The following is a 21,757-nucleotide window of genomic DNA, read 5'->3' on the forward strand; positions in this document are numbered from 1 at the left end:
TTCCCCTACCCGGCGCGTAGCGATGACGTCACACTCCGGCCGCCATGACACCGGAGGCAAACTAGAACGCATTGCCCTGTGCCCATGGACAACAGGAGAGGACGGGGTTGAGGGGCGGAATGGCCTCCTCGGTGGTCCGAGCCACGGTCCGGGCCGTGAGCAAGAGGAAGATACAGGCCACCCGGGCCGCCCTTACTCTGGTGAGTAACGCGGGGGGTTGCGCTGCGCCCGCGACGGCTGTTAGCCCCGGGGCCAGGTCCGTGGGGCCGCGGCGGGGCGGTGAGCGGAGCCCGTTTCCGGCGGGCGGGGGGTCGCTTCTCCGGGCGATGGCTGTGCAGCCCCCTCCCGTGGTGAAGGGCGGTTCCATGGCCCGGCCTGCGCAGCGCTCCCGCGGGGGCGGTGAGGGAGCAAATGACCGGAGCCCCCCCCCCGCCCGGCCGCGCTGTTCGCCTGCGGGCTCGGCCAGGCGCTCTCGGTTGGGTCGCTGGTGAGAGCTGGGGCGCGCGCGGTGGGATGAATCCTGGGTCGCCGACTGTCGAGGTTTCATTGCGAGGTTGGCGATATTTGATGCTTTTCGGAAAGCCCCTGCTCCTGGAATCACGAGATTACACGAGACTCTTGGCTTTCACTTACCTTTAAAGGAGCCTTCACCTCTCGGGGTTAGGCAGGAAAGCTTGAACGGGGCAAGTGAACGCACGGTAAGGGCTCAGGAACCAGAAGAGACACAAAAAGATCCCTGTGTAGAAATACACTCACAAGCACAAGTGTATGTTTCCAACCTCCAATTTCAAACCAGTCTTGTGATTTTTACGAGACTGACTCACTATTTTGAATGTTTGGAGTTGGCAAAATTGTTACCTCCAGTTACAATTCAAGAATCTCTCGCTGATGCCACCTACTCAGCCGTAGAGGGATGTCGCCTGTGCTCTGGCTGAGATATTACAGTGTGTTAACAAGGGGGCATGGGAAGAAGCTGTGGTGCTGATAAGTCAACTGTACCAATGTTCACACACATCCACCCTGTGTTTCTCTCTACCCATCTGCACAAGTACAATCAAGGTTCTTTTAATCCATGATTGCCCTATCGAAATGTACCTCTCAAGTGGCCCGTGGCTTACATGGCACTTTACGTTAAGGGTACTTTCCTTGTGCTGTGTGCTACTAAGGCCCCCATTGGACTGCTTGTAATGTGTTTGCATAAGTACCTGTAAATAGGTAAGATTTATACTTATGACCACCCGTTGCTTTTTTTCTTTTGATGTCATGTCAGAAAAGATCTCTACGGCATGTCATCATCTAAAAAGGCTCAGAAAAGGGCACTGACATGAGCAGGCACACTTGTGAATGAGGGGACTTCTGATACAAGGACTAGTTTCTTTAGAAAAGACGAGTAAGAAGACCAATGATAGAAATGAAAGAGACAGGGGCCTACTTAGATGTTCTTATGTATCCTTCCCCCCACAGTATATAGGGTAAAAAGAAAAGGAGTACTTGTGGCACCTTAGAGACTAACCAATTTATTTGAGCATAAGCTTTCGTGAGCTACAGCTCACTTCATCGGATGCATACTGTGGAAAGTGTAGAAGATCTTTTTATACACACAAAGCATGAAAAAATACCTCCCCCCACCCCACTCTCCTGCTGGTAATAGCTTATCGAAAGTGACCACTCTCCTTACAATGTGTATGATAATCAAGGTGGGCCATTTCCAGCACAAATCCAGGGTTTAACAAGAACGTCTGAGGAAGGGGGGGGAGGGGGTTGGTCAAACTGGACAGTCTCTACGTAAAAGAATAAATGGACACAAATCAGATGTCAAGAATTATAACGTTCATAAACCAGTCGGAGAACACTTCAATCTCTCTGGTCACGCGATTACAGATATGAAAGTTGAGATATTACAATAAAAAAACTTCAAAACCAGACTCCAACGAGAGACTGTTGAATTGGAATTCATTTGCAAATTGGATACAATTAACTTAGGCTTCGATAGAGACTGGGAGTGGCTAAGTCATTATGCAAGGTAACCTATTTCCCCTTGTTTTCCTAACCCCCCCTCCCCCCCTTTCTCAGACGTTCTTGTTAAACCCTGGATTTGTGCTGGAAATGGCACAACTTGATTATCATACACATTGTAAGGAGAGTGATCGCTTTCGATAAGCTATTACCAGCAGGAGAGTGGGGTGGGGGGAGGTATTTTTTTCATGCTTTGTGTGTATAAAAAGATCTTCTACACTTTCCACAGTATGCATCCGATGAAGTGAGCTGTAGCTCACGAAAGCTTATGCTCAAATAAATTGGTTAGTCTCTAAGGTGCCACAAGTACTCCTTTTCTTTTTGCGAATACAGACTAACACGGCTGTTACTCTGAAACCAGTATATAGGGTGGCACTTGATGGATAAAAAAAAAAAGAAAAGTTAGGACCTAATTCTCCCCTCCATTGCCCATTCTGTCTCTCTCGTTCATGGCGTCTGCAGACCAATATTCGAGTAATATAATTGTAGGTCCGTCAGCCATTTCCCAGTCTCCTCAGAAAGTGAAAGATGACCTTCATGCAGTCCCTGCTGTGAAGTGATAAACCGTGACTAACGTCATCAAACTGGCCACTAAACTTTGACTGTCAACCTCCCAGTCAAAAGAGCAACAAAATAAGCACACAGACAAAGTGCTCATTCTAAAACAGGGCTTGTATGCAGATAATCGAGTGTAGAAATTGGCCTTCAAAATTGACAAAAGGAGTATGATTATTAAATTACATGCTTAACTTGTAGAACTCACATGCCACAGGCTATTATTGAGGCTACTTGATCAGTAAGACTTATAATTGGACACTTGTAAATTAAAGGGGGAAACTATATTAACATCTGAAGTGTTGCTTCTCCAAAAATAAAGAAATACAAAATTAGTAGGGCTGGCAAGCAATTAAAAACGTTAATTGTGATTAGTCTCACGATTTAAAAAATTAATGTCGATTAATTGCGTGATTGATCGCACTGTTAATAGTAGAATACCATTTATTGAAATATTTTTGGATGTTTTCTACATTTTCAAATATATTGATTTCAGTTACAACACAGAACACAAAGTGTACAGTGCTCGCTTTATATTTATTTTTGATTACAAATATGTGTGCTTTAAAAAACAAAAGAAATATTTTTCAATTCACCTCAATCAAGTACTGTAATACAATCTCTTTATCGTTAAACTTGAACTTACAAATAACTGCATTCAGAAATAAAACAATGTTAAACTTTGGAACCTACAAGTCTATTCAATCCTACTTCTTGTTCAGTCAGTCAGCCAAACAAGTTTGGTTGCATTTGTAGGAGATAATGCTGCTCGCTTCTTGTTTACAATGTCACTTGAAAGTGAGAACAGGCGTTCACATGGCGCTGTTGTGGCCGGTGTCGCAATGTGCCAGATGCGTTAAAGATTCATATGTCCTTTCATGCTTCAACCACCATTCCAAAAGCAGTGCATCCATGCTAATGAGGAGTTCTGCTCAATCACCGTCCAAAGCACTGCAGACTGACACATGTTCACGTTTATCATCTGAGTCGGATGCCACCAGCAGACAGTTGATTTTCTTTTTTGGTGGTTCGCGTTGTGTAGTTTCCGTATTGGAGTGTTGTTTTTTTAAGACTTCTGCAAGCATGCTCCACACCTCGTCTCTCTCATATTTTGGAAGGCACTTCAGGTTCTTAAACCTTGGGTCGAGTGCTGTAGCTATCTTTAGAAATCTCACATTGGTACCTTCTTTGCATTTTGTCAAATCTGCAGTGAAAGGGTTCTTAAAATGAACACGTCCTGAGTCGTCATCTGAGACTGCTATAACATGAAATATATAGCAGAATGCGGGTAAAAAGACTCTCCCCCAAGAAGTTCAGTCACAAATTTAATTAACGCATTATTTGTTTAACGAGCGTCATCAGCATGGAAGCGTGTCCTCTGGAATGGTGGCCGAAGCATGAAGGGGCATACGAGCGTTTAGTATATTTGGCACGTAAATACCTTGCGATGACGGCTACAGTAGTGCCATATGAATGCCTGTTCTCGCTTTCAGGTGACTTTTGAAATAAGAAGCAGGCAGCATTATCTCCCGTAAATGTAAACAAACTTCTTTGTCTTAGTGATTGGCTGAACAAGAAGTAGGACTAGTGGGACTTGTAGGCTCTAAAGTTTGACGTAGTGTTGTTTTTGAGTGCAGTTACGGAACAAAAAAAAATCTACATTTGTAAGTTGCACTTTCACAATCAAGAGATTACATCTCATACAATACCATAATGCATTGACAAATACTATTTCTTTTGTTTCTCATTTTACAGTGCAAATATTTGTAATAATAAATAATAATATAAAGTGAGCACTGTACGCTTTTGTATTCTGTGTTGTAATTGAAATCAATATATTTGAAAATGTAGTAAAACATCCAAAAATATTTAATAAATTTCAGTTGGTATTTTATTGTGTCTGAGGTGGTTGCTGGATCTTGAGGTAATGTGGTGATCCGTGGGTTTCTTGTGTAATGTCGTTTGTAGGGTTCCACTGTTGAAGCTAATGATGGTGTACAGGAAGTTGATGCTGGTGTGGGGAATGATGTGGGAGTGTTGATGCTGATGTGGGAGTGTTCTTGAGAGAGTTGGATGGATGGATGGATGGATGGTGGTGGTTGAAGTTGCGGTGGAAACCTGAAGGAGTTTAGGTCTTCTGTCCAGACGATGAAAATATTATCAATCTATCTCGGGTACATCGCTGGTTTCATGATTGATGATCTTGCACTCATAACCGTACGTCTCTCTTTTTTGTAGGTTTGTTTTTTTAAATTAAAATAAAAAACTTCTAGTGGTTATCTGTGACCGTTACTGGCAAGAATATAATATGAATCCAAAGGACTGTTGGGGCATAAACTGATTTCCAGCTCGGGTCAAGAAATTTCCCTTCAGCATATAAATTAACCTTGAAAAATTAGTCAGAAGACTTATCTGAATAGCTGCCAACACTCCAAGTGCATACAGGATTTGGGGGACAGGCTTGGAAGGAATTGATTAAAAATTCACAGATTAGAGATGTAATAGCTTTACCCCTCAAAACTAAGACACAAATGGTTTTAACTTCAGAACTCCTCAGTGCACGATCTGCTCGCTTGGGCTGTGTGCTGAGATCAGGACATGAGACTTAGTTGATGATTTTGTCCGATTCAGAAGGAAAACTGCATCAGAGTACAGTTATTTCGACTTGAGAAGGTTATCGTCACAACTATAAAAGCAAGATTTTTTTTTTTTTTGATTTTGATTTATTTATTTATTTTTAATGAAAACTAAACTTCTGTAGAAACTGCCCCCTATTTTCACCATGGAAATTTCCTGCTCACCATTGATAAGTGAGAGAATGCATTTGTCAGTTTTGGCTTTATTATGGTAGATTTATACCATTATGAGGGCTTATATTTTCCTTTGCATTAGCTGCCAGTCTTCACTGTGGGAGACATGCTACTGATGTGTTTCCTCTCTGGTATTGCAATTCCTGTGTTTCCCTGGTGATTGAACATCAGACAACTTGCAGGTATACAAAGTAGACTTCTTTGATGGCTTTATTTGTTTCTGAAGCCAGTTCTCTGGCACCTAGACCTTGATAAGACAGATTTGTGCAGAGCCAGAGTCTGGCTAGCTTCTCATAGAAACACTGTCAGATTAAAGATCATAGTTTAAACACAAGAAAACTTATTTTGTTATCTTTAACTGAAAGCATTTCAAAAGTCTCAGTCTCGCGATCTATTTAGTTCTTCTGACGTTTCACTCAGACTGGGCAGTGAAGGCATACTAACGTTTTCTGGGTTTTATGCACTTGCACGATATTGCAGATATGGTTGCAAAGTTAACAAAAAAAAAAATATTGTGACAAACTTTTCTTGAGAAGTTTCTCAATTTTCAGTATTGTATTTTTCAAAAAGAGAATTTAAATTTTAGTCCCAAACTTCCTGTGATGTATTCATTTATTATCTACAAATGTGTTGTCTGTCTGGTGGGAGGCAGGGGGCTATTCGATCCCCTTTACATTATGGTTTCAGCTTGTGGTGAAGTTAATTTATAAACTGCCCTTTTCAGTAAATCCTCATGTGCATTAACCAGGTTAATTCTATGAGACCTTGTCTACGCTAAAGGGAAAAGTCGATCTAAGCTGCACAGTTTGAGTTACATGAATAGCGTAACTCAAATCGACGTAGCGTAGATCTACTTACCGTGGGGTCCACACAACACGACGTTGACGGGAGAATGATCGGCGGTCGATTTAGCGGGTCTTCCTTAGACCCGTTAATCAACCGCTGATGCATCGATCGCCGCAGCATAGATCCTCCGGTAAGTGTAGACAAGCCCTGAATCTACGTCTGACAGACAGCGTAAAATTGTGCAATTTAGGGTGTTAATTGTGGTTTGTAACTGAAAAACACAACAAGTTGAATGGCTAGTTTATACTCTCGCTAGTGACACCGATGCGAGAGGTGGACTTCTAATGTGCGGGAGGAGAAGCTGAACTGAAAACTTGAAAGCTGTGAAGCTGGAATGAAACAGTGCTTTTATTTGCAATGGACAGTAGAAGCAGTAAGAGACTGAATATTATTCAGAACTGTTAACATTTTTCAAAGCAGGGAAAAGTTAATAAAATCTCTTTATTTTTCAGACTCCGTCAGCTGTACATAAGATCAAACAGCTTCTTAAAGATAAACCTGAGCACGTAAGTACAAATGGAAGGCATTCTTGTACGCTATTCTAATAGTTTTAGCTTACCTTATGGAGAGCACTCTTAATTAGTATTATACTAGCAGCTGTCCTGTGAAGTACTTGTGATCAGTGTACAACAATGCAGCTTGAAACAATCACTGTGGACGCTATATAGACACGAGATCTTCCTTTTTTTTTTTTTTTTTAATAAATGCGTTTATCCAACAAGCTTTATTTTCATGTACAAAAATCAATGAGGTGGCGGGAAATGACTATAATGACAATAAGTCAACTGTCATAATCTTTGAGACAGATTAAACTCCAGCATGCTTTCCTTAAAGGTTTAACAAGATTTTAATGTATGTCCGTACTACCACTTTAATGAAACTAGTCTAATCTGTTGATGCTAGTAAGGTAACGATTTCCTCGTATGACCAGAGATCTCCAACTATTGATGTGAAGGTATTCTTCAAATAATATTATGAAACTTTTGAATTTCTCAAAGCAGGTTATTTTGTTGTGAAGTATGTTATGTCCTTATAATGTTGCCCCTTCTGACCTGAGGGTTAGCCAGTATTTGGGGTCTTGCTTGTTTCCGTTAGGAGAAGACATTGATGCTACTCGTCAGGTATTTCTTTGGTGTGATCCTGTTTATTTACAAGAATGTACACACAGTCCTGTTTCTCTGAACACAGTAAAAACAAACAGCAAGTGTTTTCCTTACTCAGAGATCCAAGTCTGCTCCAACAAGTACTATGCCCAAAAGAAAGTCTGTCTCTTATTTTCTTACCAGGGCCACTCTCACGACTACTTCTCTCACTTTCTGTTTATCACACACACAACTACAACTTGTCAAGTCCCTCGTCCCTGTGTTTGTAACTAGTCCCAAGAAACCCTCTTAGCCCACATGGTTTAGCTTCTGATCGACTTTGCCACGTGGCCATTGCCTTGGGTGGTGGCCTGCTTGTTTCCAGCTATCGCTACATATGGGGCATTTAATTGTTATATGCCTGTCAGTTTTTACAAGGTCTGTGATTGTCATAAATTAAAGATCTTGTTGGTGGCAGCCATTAACACTGTCCAACACAATAATTATACAGATCATTTCCTTTCCTCCCTTATTCATAATTATGTAGTAAAGATTTTATGTGTAGCGTACAATGTGGCTGTTTGGAATAGACAGCGTCACTGTGCAGAGTGTTTTCTGGTCCACATGTCCCTGGCAACTTCTCCTCAACTGTTGTTTATGCAGATGTTCTTTTTGGTCTGATCTACGTATAGTTAGTGGTTAGAATATATTGACTGAATTATGAGTCAGTATGGCTTGCTGGGTCAATGTAGAGCAGATGTTAAAAATGGGAAGGGCTGAGTGGTAATATGGCTAATGAAAATTGCAATCCATGGAACTTTTTAGTATATTGTGAAATAGAGGTTATCTCCACTAAGCAGCATAGCAATGCTGTGAAAATGTAGCTGTATTTGGCTCAGCCTCAAACTTGCCAGCATTACATAAATTGTTTCAATTGCTCCTACAATGAGGAGAAGTAAGCGCCGGCCTGCAACTCATTGCAACAGGCATAGAGAAGATCCTGTACTACGATTTTTACTGGGCGGGATGAGAGCCGGGTGAGAGAATTTGGAATGCAGCACATTAAGCTCTAGAACTGGCTTGCTTTCTGTGGTGAGTGTGTGTTCAAGTTTGTAAAGTGCTGTGGACGGACAGTACTGTATAAAGATAAACTGTCTCATTTGAAGTTATAAAACCATTTGGCTTTGAAGCAAGATTTTCTCATCCAAACTGTTTATAAGGCCAAACGCCTACAAGGGTGCCAACAGTTTTATTATTGAATTACATTAGAACGCTATTTTTACACACTGTAGGTCTTTGTCCACAATAGGAACACTCATATGTGTAGCTTTCCACTATTGCAGCACTGCGTGTGATAGCAAAAGTAGACGGGAAGTTGTAGTGTAGGCAGGGCTTAGGCTAACCCTGACAATATGATGGTAGAAGTGCCTCTGCTCCGTTGACATTTTCACCACTATTACAGCCACTCGTGTAGAATTATAGGTCTCAATTGTACCGGTGTACTGCATAGGAGTTAGGCTTCAGTTTGAGTATATATTATGCATTTTATAACTTAAAAGTTCGGACTCACTTTTCTAGTCAGTCTGTACCAAGAAAGAAAGAAACCCAAAACATTTCGGCTCTTCAGTCTTAAAATGAATTCCTCCTAATTTTAACCCTAGATGACAGGGGGAAAACATTGAGTGGTAGCTATCGAGTTGATTCGTTCACTGAGTTTCCAACTCTCTGCTGGCACACTATAAATTTAAATAAAAGTGACTAAAACGCTCTTATATTTCAGGTAGGTGTGAAAGTTGGAGTCCGTACAAGGGGGTGTAATGGACTTTCGTACACGTTAGAATATACAAAAACAAAAGGCAACTCCGATGAAGAAGTAGTTCAAGATGGTGAGTGGTTTATTTGTTCTTATCTATTTGAAGCAGTAAAAAGGAGGGGAGGGCAGGTGCAGAATAACTTGATTACTAAACTTCCAAACTATAATGGAGTAGAGACAGGCTAGAATTTGCTAGCTGCATGAAGTTACTAAGAGAAATCCTTGGATACCCTAGTAGGAATTGCTGTTGCTGTCCCTTTAGATTCCATTGTAAAAGTACCCACTTGTTAAAACTTCCTGGATTAAATTTAAATACTGCAGCACAGAGGGTACAAATTGCATCCTTTTTCCTCCCCACCATATGTCCAGGCGGTACCATGGGTTGGACTTCTCCAAGAGCTGGGAGGCTATGTTTACATCTGGTGGTGGGGTGGCAGCTTTAAGTTAAGGCTCGGGTATCCGGATCCTCCTTGTGAAGGTTGCTTAGTGGAGCACATCCTCCAGCAGGCTCTGGTCACAAGCACTTCTTTGTCAGCACAGCCTACTTCTTTTGGCTAACCTTGGAGGCTCCAGGCCCCTGGGGTTGCTGCATCCCTGGGTTAGATTGATATACACTGGCACAGAATATGCTAAAATGAAACAAAGGACCTTCCAAAAACCACTGCTTTTATATAAACTAATGGCTTCTCGTCTTTGGCTTATAATTATTGGTATTGTTTTTTATTTCTTCATCTACAAAGCCAAATTGGCTTACTAAAATGAGCAATCATAAATAGTCTATAAATCAAAACTGCAGTCTTAATGTTCAACATCCTGCAGCCTGTGAAACTTCTGTTTGCTATTGGAAAAGGCAGGATTTCCAGGTGTTAAGACTTCAGAAGCACTAATTCCTAGCCCTGATCGTTTGTAGTATATTGGATGGATCTTACACCTCCCACTAGTACAGAACTAAATAGTGCTAGTAATTCAGCTTCACCCACATAACTTTGGCAAGGGGAAGGATAGTCCATTTGAGAAGGAAATAAGAAAATATTTTTGAGGCAGGTTTTCTTTAAAAAGTCAGCTGCTTGAAAGCAGCCCGGAGCTTTGGACTGTTAGTAATGCCAATAGAAATGGATTAATGAACATAATTCATAGACATCAAGGTCAGAAGGGTTCATTGTGATCATCTAGTCTGACCTCCTGTGTAACACGGGCCATAGAACTTCCCCAAAATAATTCCTACATCATATGTCCTTTTAAAAAAAATCCAGTCTTGATTTAACAATTGTCAGTGACAGTGAATCCACCATGGCCCTTTAAGTTGTTCCAAGGGTTAATTACTCTCACTATTAAAAATTTACATCTTATTTTCAGTCTGTGGGAGTGTCAAAGCTGCACTTTATTGCACAGTTACACAATTACGTTGGTATGACCCCTCATGAAGTGTAAATAAATATACCATAATATCAGTACTTAACCATTTACAGATAGCAAGCGATAGTCCAGATAGCCCTGGCTGGGATGATTTAATGGGGGATTGGTCCTGCTTTGAGCAGGGGGTTGGACTAGATGACCTCCTGAGGTCCCTTCCAACCCTGATATTCTATGATTCTAATCTCAACTTGAGTTCTGTAGCAGAGGCAAGAAAAGGATGAATATCGTGAAAGAAGCAAGAAAATGCAACAATAATTACATTGTCAGACTTCAGTTTTTAGCTTCATTTTATATCCTCGTTATCTACCAGATTGTACTGTAATACAAGAAGAGTTCAAAATGAGCAAAACCTTTGTCAGATTACATAACAGTTGTTTTGTGTTTGTCCCATTCTAGGAGTCAGAGTGTTTATTGAAAAGAAAGCACAGCTGACACTTCTAGGAACTGAAATGGACTATGTAGAAGACAAACTATCCAGTGAATTTGTCTTCAATAACCCAAACATCAAAGGAACATGTGGCTGTGGAGAAAGCTTTAACATTTGAAATCTCAGGAGTATTACCTTGGCTTTTAACACCATGAAACACTTCTTCATGACTTTCTAACGCTGTCACATTTCTTCCAGGTTTTTAGGCTTTGTAAAATGTGTCTGCGTTTCAAGGAAAATAAAGTGAATGCATTTGGGAAATGTAACCTGTGTGTTAAATTTCAGCACTGGTATATTTATTCAGTCATTTGGGGTGAATTGGGCTCTGGATGGTCAGAACAGCAAGGTGCACTAGCACTTCTGTGTTTTCATATGTGAAGGGAAATAAATCTCAATATTTCTCCTTTTCTTGTCATTTCCCTCTCCTTCACCCCTGCCAGCCACCCAAAAAGTGTTCTCTGAGAACACACGGCCTGTGCATTCTGCTTTAATTAGAAGAAAACTATAAGACTGTATATGCATGAATAGGCTTCAGAATTAACTTACCTTCTTTTGTGTGTGTTTTCTTTTTAAATGAGTGTATGTATCTGACAGAGGTTTCCAATGTCTTCACCCCTTGATACTTTGAGCATGGCTTTACTGGTGATCTGTTCTCCAAGGAAAATTAATAAGCTCTAAAAGGGAGGAAATCTTGCCTCCTTGTGCTCAAATTTTCATGTTATGTCACCAACCGTGGCTATATCTTGGAATGAGCTAATTCAAGTCTCCAAAGTTGTGCTCACCCTTGCATTTTGAGTTATCTGATTCCCTATATAAATGTTTTCCTTTCCTTGTAGCAAGCACAATCTCCTTGCTGCAGCCAGGAAGACAAGCGGTGTGGTGTTCAAAAATAATGTTGCATCTTCAACTGTTTGAATGTTAAGGCAGAATGTGCTCAGGCCTCCTTTTCCCACACCCCATATTTCTGTCTTTGTCCCCAGTTGACCAAGACAACAAAATTCCTAAACTGCTTCCAACCCAGGTCCTCGCTTTTTGCAGTACATGTATGTATTCCCCCTATGCTGTCTGGTCACCCAACAAGGAAATTGTTTTATAATGGTGGAAGGAATTTTGTCACTTTCCTGTGGTCATACTCATGACTGACTTTCTGTCACAGCTTGAATCTCATTGGTAACTTGAGTAGATGTTAGGTTTTCCTGTGTAAAGTTGACTCTAAATTCTGTTCAACAGTTGTTTGGGGTGAAGGTAACTTTATAAAAGGTAAATTTCACTGTAGTTTAAAAAACACTTCAGAATCTTTGTTTTTATACAAGTCATAATGAAATTAGTTCTTTTGTGAAACTGACACTGGCATTAATTTAAAGGAAGACAAAACTTATTGCTTGGAAGAAGCCATTTGCTTTGATAGAAAGAAACTAGTTTAATCCCCCTCTCGCTCATTAATCTCGCACCAATCTTCCCAACTTGTATCATTCTTCAGCACCTCCTCCCCAGCTACTCAGGCATCAGTAAACATCTCTCCAGGCTTTCCGGAAAGCCAGGGTAATTCTAGTGGCTAGGAATGCACCAAGCCACTCCTGCAGCTTGCAGGAGTAGAGGGGGAAGAAGCTATTGTTACTAGAGCAGTTGAGCTGAAAGTTTGCCAAAAAGAGTGGGGGGTGGGGGGGAGACGGCGGTGGAAGGGAGCTCACAAGGAATACCTGAATGCTGTCTTTAAATAACAAAGGAGTTTGAGTCGGGGAAGGAGATGGGACTGAATAAGGCATAAAGCGTGGAGAGTGACTATCCAGGGTTGAATTCATTCTGGAGAGCTGTTTATTGGTACTTGAGAGGGAGAACTGTGGACTGTTACTTGTTGAGGGAGTGGAAATGTGGCTAGAACTGGCTGAGGGAGGAGGAGATAAAACTATGGCATCCTCCCTGCAGTAGTCAGCGCAGCCCACAATAATAGAAGGTTGAAGCTTCCACGTGTATTGCTTAATTAATATTCATACTTGAATTTTAATTATTTTGTAATATATGCAATTTTGATGTAAAAACACTGGAGTTTTCCTTTATCAACTGTCATACACAAATAGTTCCTTTGTTAATGTTCTATAACTACTAATATATAATAAAGTATATGGGGAAAACCTGACAATAAACTCAGTAGATTTGAATTTCTAATGCCACAGTCCTCCATTCCTGCTAAAAAAAAATCAAGTCTTTGTGGTATTGTAGAGCTAATGTATAAAATAGTCCCAATGATAGACTAATTCTTGCATTTGTAAATCTATTCCTTACTGGAAGATTTTAAAAAAAGAATGTAACGGGTGGTTGGTAAAAGTGCTATCCATGTATTCACTCAAACTCTGTTTTTGAGTTCTTGAGGACTTTTGCATATTCATGGGTCTGTGTATATGCTCTGAGAGTGAAAGTTTCATATTCTGTGAAATAGTCTCCAAAGAGAGTTGTCATATTTACTAAAGCAACTAACGCACAATCTATTAAAGTACATTTATCTAAATGCTAATAACTTATGTATGAATATAGTTAATCAGTGCATCTATAATGTGTGCAGTACTGTCTGTAGAGTTCTCAGTTGTAATAAATAACTGCTTGTTGGTAAACATTAACTACTCTTGTTTTGCACAGCTCTAACAAATGAGCACTTCAGGCTCATGCAAGTAGCTCAGTTATAATTCTATGGCTTGTAAACTGATATTCACCGAGGAATATTCACTTAATGTTTTCTAAGCACTAGTAACTTTGGAAAAATAAAGTAGGTATGTCGTAAGAATGTCATTTTATTAAAGTATAAAAATGAAAATGTTTTGCTTGTCTCAGAATATACATACATTGACGTTGGTTTTTATACCTAATGGGAAAAGTAGGGTGATAAAGTGTAGTTAAGTTTTTTGTTAAGCTTTTCAGCTTTCTCTTGAGGCTGAAATTCAAGCAGACAAATGTTCATTTTTAAAATCTCTACCTACCAAATATATATATCATAGATTCCTCTAAGGGAAGGAAAAGATTTTGTGTAGAATAGAATATGTGTTGGTGTAAAGGATTTATTGGCGTGAGTTTGCAATGGCTGCGTGACTCACAAGTAGGAGAAACCATGAATTATACATGTCATTCCAAAGAAGTGCTAGTAAAATCTTTATCTACACACACCACATTGTATTTTTTATGCCGAGTTTTAGAAAGTATTATGCTCTTTATTTTCTTTCTACCTGTAATGGCCACCTTAGTTACCATGCACAGACTTCTGAGTGACAGGAGAAATACATTTTTGTAAATCCATTTGTCATAATTTTAAAGTTCAATATCTTGTGATGCATGAAGGGTAGATTATTCAAGTGTTTTGTATAATTAGGGAGCCTGGAATTCCAGCAGGTGTCTTCTAGCTCTGCTGGCTGTAAGTCCAGGATCTTAACACAGCTGCTTGCTCAGCACTGACTATAGCAAGTCACTTTACCAGATTCACCCTTTGCGGAATGTCAGAGCACGTTCTTTTGGGGGAAGAGTAATAGCTGTTTGGAAGCAGTTAATAAATTTAGTATGTTAATAGTCCAAGATGGATTAATGGGGAAGAGTGTACATGAGCTCAAAAGTGCAAAGTGAATGTGGTTAATCCCAGGGCTTTAGGAAGAAAGGAACACAGTACATGGATCTAGTCACCCTACAGTGTGATGCTCTTTCCTTTCTGGAATTAAGGCTCAGCTGGCACAAATCACTTCTGGTTACATTCTTTCACCTTTTTTTTTTTTTTAAATTGCCACTTCACCAGTGAGGGAACTACAAATTTGTAAAACTACTTCATCTATATTGGTTATCTGAGGAGTCTTGAGGAGTCTCATTCCTTGTGCTAAATTATATTTTAATGACATTGAATTTTATGCAGTCACTTCTGACAGGTTTGCTGTATGAGAGCCCCCTACCTCAGGAGAATAAACTTGTAACGTATGTACTTACAGATTAATTTTGGTCCTGAAAGGCATTAACAAGAGTTCTTGAAAATATGTCATAATCACTACCTGTATAGACATTTTTTTTCCATCCTACACAAACATATTTTCACTGTTGGTGTATAAAGTCATCTGCTGCACAGTGCCTGAATGAATTATTTCAGAATTTACTTCTTGGTGATTCCCTGATCTTACATGTGGTTCCCTGACTTCACATCATTTTTAAAAGTGAAAAAATGTGAGTGCTATATTAATTTGTGTACATTCAAAACTTGATCAAAATTAAATTTACTACTTGACTAGCAACTTTGTTAAATGCCAGATATTTCAGTACAAGAGCAAATAGTGATCAGTTTGACAAAATGAAATATGAAGTACTTTAGACACATACAATCCCTATAGAATTTAAAAGAACATGGGTCTAATTTGACTTCAAAAAATCCTGACATTTTGTCATTGCATAAGGTCTTGAAAGCCAATTTGGCTTGACACAAAAATTAAGGTTCTTTCATTGTATAAGATCAGAGAAATACAAAAAGTAAACAGCATATATGATAAAGTGTAATAGATTTTTCATTCCTTTCAAATTTTAAGGTTTTTCTTAGATTAAACAATATTTTTTTTTTTTTAAAAGAAGTGTCCTTTTAAAGTTGCTGCCTCTAAACTATTACGCACTGGGTCTACCCAGTTTGACAGAGGTTTTTTAAATTAATGATCTGGGATTTCAATAGGTATTTAGCTTCCCAAAAGAAGGAGCCCATTTCACTTCATAAAAGCCCCACTGAAAATTGCAAAGAAAAGTTTGACAAAGATACAGGATTATCACTTCATACTTCTTGAAAAGTTCTTCTATGTGGATCCCCTCCTGGTGATTGCATCTGAGATCAGATTCTTCTGGCCAGCAATCCATTGAGGGCATAAAGGGCAGAGCAGTCCAATGATCCCCCTTCTTACCAGATGTGGCATTGTGATGGAACCCATCAAGTGTCCTGCTTTTCTGCACTGTGCTAGTATTCGTTCATACAGTTAGTTCTTTGATTATTGTGTATATAAAAATATGTATTAGTGGTTAGGCATTCATACCTGGGGCTTTAGCAATATGGTAGTAGCAAAATCCTTGGTATTCCAAACCTGCTTTTTCTACAAAGTTTCATTGCTACTTAATGACAGGAACTTCTGGTGCTCTATTTTGCCTCAGAGAGGGACATGTTCCCCAAGTGATGTTCCATATGTCACCCTCTACGAATTCTGTGTCCTCCCCTCAGTACTCATATTGCTTCCCAGCCTGGTCCTACTGGACACTTTGAGGTGTGCAGCCCATTTTACACAAGCCTGCATCATCAGCAGACAGATAGTTGCTGGTTAAGCACCAGAAGTGGAATCTGTGTGGACAATCCCTAGAAGACAGAATCTTATCGTACAGTAACTGTTTCTTCAAGATGATATGGATTCCCCACCTAATCCTCATTCCCTGCTATCACATGTCTGATTCCTATGGGATTCTGCATTACTAAAGGAACTGAGAGATGGTTTGACCCATTCTGTTCTTTATGCCCTTTGGGACTTGGAGTCCTGACAACATGAAGGGCTCAGATGCAGCCACAGTGGACGCTGCTAGCCAAAAGAATCCCACCTCACATTCATGGCCATGCACACCAAGAATGGAATCCATCTTGAAGAATCAGCTACTGTATGATAAGTAACTGTTCTTTCATGGAAAAACAAATGTAAGGCAGCAACTTTGGTTCGGTTCTTTAGGGGAAATCTATTTTAAGTCCTGAGGTCAAAATACATGCTCTAAGTTACGCACCTAAATTCATGTTTGGGCACCTCCAGAGAAGTAGCCTGATTTTTCAAAGGTGCTGAGCACCTGTACTTCTCACTGACTTAACTTTGAGTTGTGGATGCTGATCACCTCAGGAAATCAGAATGGTCCTGTTTGAATGCCTTATCTCTAGGCAAAAAAGTCTGAAAACTTTGGCTTGTATATTGAAGAGTATTTTGGAGTGAAAGCTAAATGCCAAAAACAGAGAAATAAATTTGTCGTTAAAACAAGACATGACTTAAACAAACCAAATACACTGGACATGCATAATTTTGAAATAGCATAATTGATGTATCTATTTACATACAATCTTTGGATACTATCCATATGCAATTTTACAGGTGTCAAATTCTCCCATATTGTTTCCTGAATGCAGTAGAAATATACTTTAAATGATAAGGGGAAAAGTGAGGGTAAGAAATGCAGTGTTCAGAATAAATGTTTTTAGATGAAAGGAAGAATATAAACATTTTACCCACGTTTAGTTTTACCTATAACCTTGCCAATTTCTATTTCTAAGAGCTAAGGAGTAAAACTACACTGAGCAAGCACTAACATCCAAAAGTACTATCAATAACAAACAGGATAAATGTTTCTCTAGGGGCTCTCTTCATTCTATGTAGATGTGAAATTCTGATTAATTTTTCTGTCCACTGATGCTTATTGATTGTTTGTGGAGTCCCTATAGCTGCTGCTAAGGCTTGGCATAAGGCTTTTCCATGGGGGCCAGTACAGCAATATCACAGACCAACTGTTACCCTTACTCACTAGCTCTTTAATTTTGGACTTTTTGTTCTGAGGGAACAGCTGTTAGTGTTTTATTTCTGTTGACAGGAAGTTGTTTGGGTTTTTGGGGGGTAGGGAGGCAGGATTTGAACTGCCTCAGACATAGCATTTCCTCCCTCTTCAATTGGATAGAGCTGCATGTCAGATTTCAACCTTGTTAATCATCTTGCAAGCTCTCCAAAGTCCTCCAAGAAAGAAATGAGTCACATTCTGATATTGCTGATATACATATATTAAAAAAAGTAAATTTGGGGAAAGACTCTGAGGCCATATTTATATAACAAAGAAACAATGAACGTGTTTTTGCTTTTACCGTTTGCCTTTAATTAATTAGATTGTTATTTTAAAACTCAGTTGTTTTGAAACCAAATGTACAAGGCATAGTGTTAGAGATGGGTCGAGACCAAGGCGTTTGTCATAGAGGTGCTGTATTTTGGTGATTCGGGAGGTTAGCAATCATCGTCATAGTCATCATGTTCTCAAAGGAAAAGTTCCATGAAATTATATTCCCTGTACTCCATGGAATATAGTATTTGGGAGTTCTGTAACTCTTAGAAATTTGAACTCTAGCTTTTGCATTGTTTTGCTTGACTAGTGTGTGCTAAGATCATTTATACCATTGCATACATTCTGAGAAATCATATTGTAATAATCTGATAGTAATTGAGCCAAATTTGAGTCTTAATGTACAAATTCAGACAAATGGAGTCATTTTTATGATATACACGAGGAAGAGTGGAAGCTACACCGATTCAGACTTCAAATTCTCCTTCCTCTCCCTGGCATTCTGTAGCTGTATTGCCCTGATTAATAAGAATCAGTGTAGAAATGTCACTAGCCCAGTGGGATCTCTGAGAAAAGAGATTCTGCACTGGTTCTTTGTAGGCTCTAATGTGTCCTCAACGGGACGGTCAGCCCTAGCCAGTGAGGGCACAGCAGGGGACTTGCCTCCTTCAGGAGTGGCTGGAACTAAGAAGCAGCAGTCACTGAGCTCAGGAGGCTGCAACTGTGGATTGTCATTGTGCGAGGTTCCAATGGAAAGGCAAGGGAGGAAAGACGCTTTGCACCACATAACACTGGGACTTTAATAATCTTTAATGTTGAAAGCCATTAGATAACCAGGTTTCAGAGTAGCAGCCGTGTTAGCCTGTATCAGCAAATAAACTGAGCAGTACTTGTGGCACCTTAGAGACTAACACATTTACTTGGGCATAAGCTATAGCCATAGCCCAAGAAAGCTTATGCCCAAATAAATGTGTTAGTCTCTAAGGTGCCACAAATACTCCTCATTTTTTTAGTTAGATAACCAATTACTGACTCTTTACCTAAAAGAGGAGATGCATCTGCTGCCACTTATATAGTTATATATAGTCTGTTAGTATATGAAGATAGAAGGCTAGCAACAGAAAATCTTTTGACCAATTTTGGGAGCCAAAAGCATCAGTCTATTATCAGCAGACAAATGAGAAAGGGAACGTGATAACCCCTTTGGAATGTTTCAGAGTAACTGCCGTGTTAGTCTGTATTCGCAAAAAGAAAAGGAGTACTTGTGGCACCTTAGACAATGCAGATTTAAACACCTATTTGCACTAAGTGCCTAATTTCAAGGGGATTAGCACAGTGGAGTTGAAATTCCACTGATCTGAACCAGTTCTGGACTTTCTCTCCACTTCACTTTGGCCTGGTCTGCATAGAACATTTTCAGAAATTTTCCCGTTGATGCTAGCAATAGTGGAAATGCTACTGTGTCATCAATGCCCGCTCTCAGCAGTGTGACACCTGTGAACTGAGCCTTGTAAGTGTTCTGGGGCAGGTTGGCAGGTAGTGCTAGTGGAAAGGGTCATGCAGGCCTTCCAATGGCAGTCTGGAACCTTTTCCTTTTGCAGAATCTCAACCTGCCCTGCTTCAACTGCTGGAGACCCTCTTCAACTTCCCGGCTAGCAGCCCCATCTACATAAAATCTTTCTGGTATCCTCATTAGTACCCAACAGCCGATCCTGACTTTGGTCCCAGATGCAGGGAGGTCGTGGTTAGCTGTGGGGTCAGTCAGAGAAGAGAGAAGTTGTATGGGAGTAGGCACATTTGCAGTGGTGCTGGAACTAGAGGTGCTGGGGCTGCAGCAGCACCCCCTAGCTTGAAGTGGTTTCCATCAGACACAGGGTTTACAGTTTGGTTCAATGGCTTTCAGCACCTCCACTATGTAAATTATTCCAGCACCCCTGCACTGTTGTTGGGATCAGTCAGTTAGCAGCTGGAAAGGGAATGATGGAAGCTGTAATCCAGGGAAGGAAAGGAACACCAGGGATGAATGTGAGGGAGGTATATGTATCATTTATATGGGGAGAGGGAAAAGTAAACAGAGTAGAGCAGAATTAGGATCTATGGATATAATATAACAAAGTTCACTTTTTCACTGGGTGCACTGAACAGCTACAGTAAACCCTTCCTTGGTGCTCTGAGTTAACTTTGTATCTCCTAGTTTGTTAGTATCTGGCATGTATCAAAATTAGGGTGGGTCAGAGAATTCCTGTACCATGGAAAATTGAAAAAAATTGAATTTTTTTCATTCTGAATCAGATGAAAATTTTGAAATTTCCCATGGAATAATTTCATTATAGAAAAATGAATATATTGTTTCAATAAGGTTGAAATAATTTCATTTTGATTTTACTGACTCAATTTATGTTATATAACAGTCAAACTGTTTCAACAATTATACTGTCATAGTATAGTAGAAACATTTCTATTATATAGAACAGAGATGCTGAAATGATGGCAACATGAAACGTTTTTACTTTATTTGAATGAAATGTTTTGATAATTTTTTTGTCAATATGTTCTAGCAGAATGTTTACATTTTGTTGAATCGAAAAAAATCTGACGGGCTCTAAACCAAACTAAATACTTTCTTACAGAAGTATTTAAAGAGAGAGAGAGAATGTTAGAGATCTTGCTAGAGCGTGAATATATAAACTCTCTTATTTAAGAACATAATATTTTCAATTTACTTTTTGCAGTGTCTGAAATCACTTGCCAAACACAGTGTGTTTAGAATTGACTTTTGTTTGGTTTTGGTTTTCCTAACAAAATAAAAATTATAGACCTAGAGATACTGAGTTTCCCAAATGCTAGGAACTTTGAGTGCCTAGCTAACAGCAACAGAGGAGATGGAATTAAATATACTGAGTGAGCTGACATGAAGCCACCTTCCAACTGAGCACAGTGTAGTCTCTCTTTCTCTCTCAAAGGGAATGAAAAATCTTTCATTTGCTATTTGGGAGTAAATAACTCCAACAAAACAAAACAAAAACTCACCTCTACACTAACTTAAGTTTGAATGGGTAGTTGTTAACAAGTAATAACCAACCAAATGTGACCTCTCTATGTATCAAACTATAAGGTTGCCAACCAAACTCCTCCCTTGAAATTTATAGTTATATAGTATGAGATTTGGGCTTCCTTTTTAAGTACCTATGTTTGAAATCTAGATCCCAAGTGTACAAAAGTCTTCTACCATATTATACTACTTGTGGAGATTTTCCTTTACCTCATAGAACTATTCTCTTCTTCACTAGTTCAAAGTTCTAGTTCTTTTATATTACAAGAATGTACAGATACTTAACACAGGGTGGCAGCAAATTTCCAAACCCTATCTTTCAACACAGGAATCTTTTCTCTGCAAGTCCATATTTTAAACTGGCTAATGGTGTATTACATGTATTTAAATAATTTTAATTATATTGTGTATTGGTGATGGCTACTATCTTAAGAAATATTGTTAATATCTTTGTATATATATTTCTTTCTGTAAATTTGCCTGTATTTGAAACGTAAGAGATGGTATAGAAATCCAGAATCCTAGAGCACTTTATAAGCTATATACAGCATATTGAAAAAACACCTGTGGCTTACAGGCCAACCGCCAGGTGGAGCACAGCGTGCTTTAGAACATTTTAAGGAATAGAGATTTGTGCCAAGGACGTTCAAGCAAGCCCCTTTTATTTTGAAAGTGCCATGTTTTTGTTACTGCTGCTATACCCACTAGCGTGGTGAGCTATCTGTTGGAACTGAAGGTTCTGAACAAGATTCCATGTGCTATTTCTATGCAGTTCATTTGCCATCATGATGTGGCCACAAATCATCGCAGATCTGTTGCTAATGGTTGGCTTTAGTGTCCATGCCAACAGAAACTCTTTGGTGCAGTGACATTCTAGTGGCTTCTTTAGGAGCT

General features: G+C 39.5%; 1 protein-coding gene across 1 annotated transcript; it reads left to right on the forward strand.

The window, feature by feature from the left end:
- The first annotated feature begins 5 nt into the window (after positions 1–5).
- LOC141987642 (iron-sulfur cluster assembly 1 homolog, mitochondrial) lies at positions 6–12,316 on the forward strand. The gene is made up of 4 exons (XM_074953167.1): positions 6–200; positions 6,680–6,733; positions 9,090–9,195; positions 10,935–12,316. Exons 1-4 carry the CDS (start codon positions 120–122, stop codon positions 11,081–11,083), a joined length of 390 nt encoding a protein of 129 aa, XP_074809268.1. The 5' UTR covers positions 6–119; the 3' UTR covers positions 11,084–12,316.
- The last annotated feature ends 9,441 nt before the right edge of the window (positions 12,317–21,757 follow it).

The sequence above is a fragment of the Natator depressus genome, chromosome 5 (assembly GCF_965152275.1).
Source record: "Natator depressus isolate rNatDep1 chromosome 5, rNatDep2.hap1, whole genome shotgun sequence".
NCBI classification, from domain to species: domain Eukaryota; kingdom Metazoa; phylum Chordata; order Testudines; family Cheloniidae; genus Natator; species Natator depressus.